Here is a 673-nt window from a genome sequence, read left to right on the forward strand (position 1 = left end):
AGCTGCACGGGGTCCCCTCCTTTTCCCACCTCCATCCCTACCCTCTCCCAGGGAACCCCCGAGGGCAGGAGGGGCAGCGTGGGGCAGCCCCATGCACCCCACATCCATGGGGTTCCTGCCCTTCCCTGCCGTGCCTTTGGCAGTGGACACCAGTTACCAGATCCAACTGGTAATCGGGTACCTGACCCCACTGGGCTGCCTTGGGGGCTGAGCATCCCGCTGAAGGGGGAGAGGGGATGAACCCCAAATCTAACCGCTGAACCCCTTTCTCCCCAGAGCCTGCTCTGCCCTACCCCACCGGTGACATCGTCCATCCCATCAAGGTTGACGAGAGCGGATCGTTCCTCTCCTACGACCTGTCCCACCGAGCGCTTCACCGCAGGTCTCCTTCCTCCAGGACCAAGTTTCTCGCCTTCTACAAACTCAGTTACAAAGGAGAAGCCCTGAAATTCAACCTGAGCCTCAACCACAACCTCCTGGCGCCCGGGTTCGTCAGCGAGAGGCGACACGGGGGGATCGCTAAGGCCAAGATCCAGGGGCGCGGGCACAACTCCTGCCACATGATCGGGGAGGTTCGGAGCCGGGGGACGCTGCCAGGGGGCCTGGCCGCGCTCAGCACGTGCGATGGCCTGGTGAGTACCCACATCTTTAATCCAGAGGGAAATAGCAGCAG

At 62.4% G+C, this 673-nt stretch overlaps 1 protein-coding gene across 1 annotated transcript in view; it reads left to right on the plus strand.

Moving 5' to 3' along the window:
• Positions 1-276: 276 nt before the first annotated feature.
• Positions 277-673, plus strand: part of LOC104522763 (A disintegrin and metalloproteinase with thrombospondin motifs 7) — a gene marked incomplete at both ends in the record, with an annotated part of 10,129 nt that continues 9,732 nt past the window's right edge. The window contains one exon of the mRNA XM_010165136.1: positions 277-632. Coding sequence (XP_010163438.1) covers positions 277-632 — 356 coding nt within the window. The remainder of the gene's footprint in view (positions 633-673) is intronic.

This window comes from Antrostomus carolinensis, unplaced genomic scaffold, assembly GCF_000700745.2.
Source record: "Antrostomus carolinensis isolate BGI_N321 unplaced genomic scaffold, ASM70074v2 scaffold29663, whole genome shotgun sequence".
NCBI classification, from domain to species: domain Eukaryota; kingdom Metazoa; phylum Chordata; class Aves; order Caprimulgiformes; family Caprimulgidae; genus Antrostomus; species Antrostomus carolinensis.